At 50.4% G+C, this 5,132-nt stretch overlaps 1 protein-coding gene across 1 annotated transcript in view; it reads left to right on the top strand.

The window, feature by feature from the left end:
* SALL3 (spalt like transcription factor 3) overlaps nt 1–4,727 on the top strand; it is a 19,596-nt gene extending 14,869 nt beyond the window's left edge. Inside the window, 3 exon segments of the mRNA XM_059815501.1 lie at nt 1–2,745; nt 2,962–3,302; nt 4,296–4,727. The exon segment at nt 1–2,745 is cut by the window's left edge and continues 192 nt beyond it. Of these exon segments, the coding sequence (XP_059671484.1) occupies nt 1–2,745; nt 2,962–3,302; nt 4,296–4,727 (3,518 nt within the window).
* The last annotated feature ends 405 nt before the right edge of the window (nt 4,728–5,132 follow it).

Below are 5,132 nucleotides of genomic sequence, written 5' to 3'. Positions count from 1 at the left end.
CTGAGGAGTTCCCCGAGCCCTCGCCCGCCAGCTCTCCTAGTGACCAGGCAGAGAGTGAAGCTGCTGAAGAAGGCGTCCAGGCGGAAAACAATGATAGCTCTGAGATGAAAACCACGGAAAAGGAAGAAGAGCCAATGGAGGTAGAAACTTCTGCGGAGAAAAGTTTCCAGAATCAAGGCACCTCAAACACAGCTACTCCTCTACCTCAGATCCCTGAACCATCTTCCATGACAAGCTATAACATGCCAAACACCAACGTCACGCTAGAGACTCTGCTGAGCACTAAAGTGGCGGTCGCCCAGTTCTCACAGAGCGCACGCACCACCACTTCCGCGAGCATCAGCAGCGGGGTGACGGCCGTGGCCATCCCCATGATCCTGGAGCAGCTCATGGCCCTGCAGCAGCAGCAGATCCACCAGCTCCAGCTAATCGAGCAGATCCGCAGTCAAGTGGCACTGATGAACCGCCAGCCGCTACGGCCCTCCCTCAACCCGGTTGTGGCCGCCCAGGGCGGTCCCGGGCAGGCATCCAGCCAGCTGCAGGGCTTTGCCACCGGCGCTGCCGTCCAGCTCACCGCAGTCATTCCTCCTGCCATCGTGGGGCAGGCCGCCAACGGCCAGCCCGCTGCCTTCGACGCCTCTCAGCACATCTCAAGACCTACATCTGGAGCAAGTACGCCCAATATATCCAGCGGTGGCTCTTCTGCCCCGCCCGAATCAAGCGTACCTTCCTCCTCCAACGCAATTACATCCATAACTCCCGTTTCCGTGTCAAACGCTCCTAACAGTGCTTCGCAGCCCCAGAATGCTTCGACTCCGCCTTCAATAGGACATGGAAGTCTCACCTCAGTGTCCAGCCTGCCAAACCCACTTCTACCTCAGACTTCATCAAATAGCGTGATCTTCCCCAATCCGCTGGTTAGCATCGCTGCAACGGCTAACGCGCTAGATCCTCTGTCCGCCCTTATGAAGCACCGTAAAGGAAAGCCACCAAACGTGTCCGTGTTTGAACCCAAGTCAAGCTCCGAGGATCCCTTTTTTAAGCATAAATGCCGATTCTGTGCCAAGGTCTTTGGAAGTGACAGTGCTTTACAAATTCACCTCCGCTCGCATACAGGCGAAAGACCTTTTAAATGCAACATATGCGGAAACCGCTTTTCCACAAAGGGCAACCTGAAAGTTCATTTTCAGAGGCATAAAGAGAAATACCCTCATATTCAGATGAACCCTTATCCTGTTCCAGAATACCTCGATAATGTGCCCACCTGCTCTGGAATCCCATACGGGATGTCGCTGCCCCCCGAAAAGCCGGTCACGACGTGGTTAGACAGCAAGCCTGTTTTACCGACCGTCCCGACTTCCATCGGGCTCCAGCTGCCCCCCACTATACCCGGTGTGAACAGTTACGGAGATTCTCCAAGTATCACTCCCATGAGCAGGTCACCCCAGAGGCCTTCTCCTGCCTCCAGTGAATGCACTTCTCTATCCCCGAGCCTCAACACTTCTGAGTCGGGCGTTCCAGCGGCTGCCGAATCCCCGCAGCCCATTCAGAGCGGCTCATCTCTGACCAAGGCAGAGCCTGTCACTCTGCCTCCCACGAGCACGCGGCTCGGGGACCTTTCTGCAGGCGGGCAAGTTTCCACAGCTTCCACATCTTCTATTCCTACTGCTGTTACAGACAGCAGCATTGCAACAAGCCTCCCAAACCCCGTGCTTCCAGCAGTGTCTGACCAGTTTAAGGCAAAGTTTCCGTTCGGTGGTCTGCTAGACTCTATGCAAACGTCAGAAACCTCAAAACTACAACAGCTAGTGGAGAACATTGATAAGAAGATGACAGATCCAAATCAATGCGTCATTTGTCACCGTGTGCTTAGTTGTCAGAGCGCTCTCAAGATGCATTACAGAACGCATACAGGAGAAAGACCATTTAAATGCAAAATTTGTGGACGTGCCTTTACTACGAAAGGCAATCTAAAAACACATTTTGGAGTTCATCGAGCGAAGCCGCCGCTTAGAGTACAGCACTCGTGTCCCATTTGTCAGAAGAAATTTACAAATGCGGTTGTTCTTCAGCAGCACATTCGTATGCATATGGGCGGGCAAATTCCAAACACGCCGCTACCAGAGGGCTTCCAGGACGCCATGGACTCGGAGCTTTCCTACGATGAGAAGAACGTCGACACGCTGAGCAACTTCGACGATGACATTGATGAAAACTCTATGGAAGAGGACCCGGAGCTAAAGGACACGGCCAGTGACTCATCCAAACCCCTTATCTCTTACTCTGGGTCATGTCCTTCTTCGCCACCTTCGGTGATCTCCAGTATTGCTGCTTTGGAGAATCAGATGAAAATGATTGATTCTGTCATGAACTGTCAGCAGCTGACCGGTTTAAAATCCATAGAAAACGGATCAGGGGAAAGTGACCATTTGAGCAACGACTCCTCGTCAGCCGTTGGTGATCTCGAAAGCCAGAGTGCAGGCAGCCCCGCAATGTCAGAGTCTTCTTCCTCCATGCAAGCTTTGTCTCCTGTAAATAGCAATAGTGAAAGTTTCCGATCAAAGTCCCCGGGTCTCAGTAACCAGGAAGAGCCACAAGAAATACAGTTAAAGACAGAAAAACCAGACAGTCCACCACCCGCAACTGAAAATGGAGGCGCATTAGATCTGACATCCACCAACCCGGGAAGACCGGTCATCAAAGAGGAGGCTCCTTTTAGCCTGCTGTTCCTGAACAGAGAACGTGGTAAGTTTAAAAGTACTGTTTGTAATATCTGTGGCAAGCATTTTGCTTGTAAGAGTGCATTGGAAATTCACTACCGCAGCCATACTAAAGAACGGCCATTTGTTTGTACAGTCTGCAGTCGTGGGTGTTCCACTATGGGTAATTTAAAACAGCACTTACTGACGCACAAATTAAAAGAGCTGCCTTCTCAGTTATTTGAACCCAACTTTACTCTAGGTCCCAGCCAAAGTACTCCTAGCCTGGTCACCAGTACAGCGCCTACCATGATCAAAATGGAAGTGAATGGTCACAGCAAGCCGATCTCTTTGGGTGAGGTTCCCTCGCTTCCAGCTGGAATCCAGGTTCCTGCTGCACCACAGACAGTGATGAGTCCGGGGATCACCCCTATGCTGGCACCCCCCCCTCGCCGGACTCCCAAGCAGCACAACTGTCAGTCGTGCGGGAAGACCTTCTCCTCAGCAAGTGCACTGCAGATACATGAGCGCACCCATACCGGTGAAAAACCGTTTGGTTGCACGATCTGTGGTAGAGCTTTTACCACAAAGGGGAATCTTAAGGTAAGAGGCCAAATAAAACCGTAAAGGCTCGGGCGGGGTTTAAGGCACCGTGTTTGAACTCAGCAGGTTTTAGCGCTAAATGTCTGTCCCAAAGACAGGAGCTTCAGGGAGCTTCAGGGAAATGCTGGCGGTATAGTGGTGCTTATTACGCTTCCGCTGTGTTGAAGATAGGGACTGGAAAGCGGCTGTGCAATGGTGCGAACTTTAAAACTGGTTCCGGGCGTACGTGCACGCACGTTGTAGTTCTCCTGACAGATGCGACGGCACAGGCAGTCAGCTGATGGACGCGTTCCGGCAGTTCTTGCGGACCATCAGCGCAAAATAACCTCGCTATAAACCAGAAACGCGGAGCTTGCTCAGCTCCTTGGGTGCCTCTCAAATTCCCGTTTTCTATTCTGCTTTGCAGCCATTGCAGACTAGAAGGCTGTTTCCCGCTGATTTACAGAGGGTTGCTACAGGACTGACGCCCCTCATGCCCGCAGTCTGGTTAACCATCAGGACACAGCCTGGGGAATACATTTTTAAATGTCCTTTTTTTAAAATATCAATTTTAGCAAAATAAGCGATGCCTCTGACACGAGATAAAATAATGCGAAAATCGACAAGATGTAAAAAGGGGAAGGGCAGAAAAGTCCGCCCGTCTCCTAGTACGAGTAATGCCCTCGGGAATCTTCAGCATGTAAGGACTTCCAGCTTGCATGTGAAATTGTCTAACCTAAGAGGATACGTACTCTTTACGCTTGCGGCGCTGCGTTTGTTTTCACTGAGAAGAAGCAAATGCACATTGAAAAATTACTGTGGAGCTGGGTTTGCTTTGTATAGGTTGACTGGGCCTTAGAACTGCGTCGTAACTGGAATTGATTTGTTTTCAATGTGAATTAAAAGGCATTTTTTAAAAAAGCAAGCGATACTGTAAGTAGCAGCATTTCAGGGCAGGCACCTGACCAGAACGTGCTAACCTGGGGGTGCTTCTTGTCCCCGTTTGCTCCGCAGGTTCACATGGGAACTCACATGTGGAATAACGCCCCCGCACGCCGCGGCCGCCGCCTCTCCGTGGAAAACCCCATGGCTCTGCTCGGTGGTGACGCGCTCAAGTTCTCCGAGATGTTCCAGAAGGATTTGGCAGCTCGGGCCATGAATGTTGACCCCAATTTTTGGAACCAATACGCTGCAGCTATCACTAACGGACTTGCTATGAAGAACAATGAGATTTCTGTCATACAGAATGGAGGCATTCCCCAGCTCCCAGTAAGTCTAGGCGGAGGCGCCATCCCGCCTCTAAGTAACCTTACCGGTGGCATGGACAAAGCTCGCACGGGCAGCAGCCCTCCCATTGTCGGTCTGGACAAAGCAAGTTCTGAAACAGGAGCCAGTCGTCCGTTCACCAGATTTATTGAGGATAATAAAGAGATTGGCATAAATTAAAAGCATTCATTCCGAATAACTGTTGGACCGCTACTCGACGCAACACTTGTCCCGTTCCGTGTACAGCTTTTGAAGCTAAGCATTAGTTTCCTGACCTAAGTGCATAGGTTCCCTTTATAAAGTTTAACCCATAGCAGAAATACATAACTTCGTGGCTGCTGAAAAGTTGTCTTGCAAGATCTGCATGGTAATTCTTTCAACAGTGAGTTTGACTTTTACTGAGACCTTTGAAACCTTTTAATTTAACAGAAAACACACAAACAAACAAATCATGGGATAACTTCATTAGAAACAGAAAGAGGCTAGTCTACGTCCACTCTGCTTCTTACAAAACTCACCATCACCTGAGAAAGGGGGGCTTCATGACGCCATTCTGTCGCACTTATTTGCTGGTTTTGTTCCAAT

This window comes from Gavia stellata, chromosome 3 (assembly GCF_030936135.1).
Source record: "Gavia stellata isolate bGavSte3 chromosome 3, bGavSte3.hap2, whole genome shotgun sequence".
NCBI classification, from domain to species: domain Eukaryota; kingdom Metazoa; phylum Chordata; class Aves; order Gaviiformes; family Gaviidae; genus Gavia; species Gavia stellata.
This window is presented reverse-complemented; position numbering and strand designations above follow the sequence as displayed.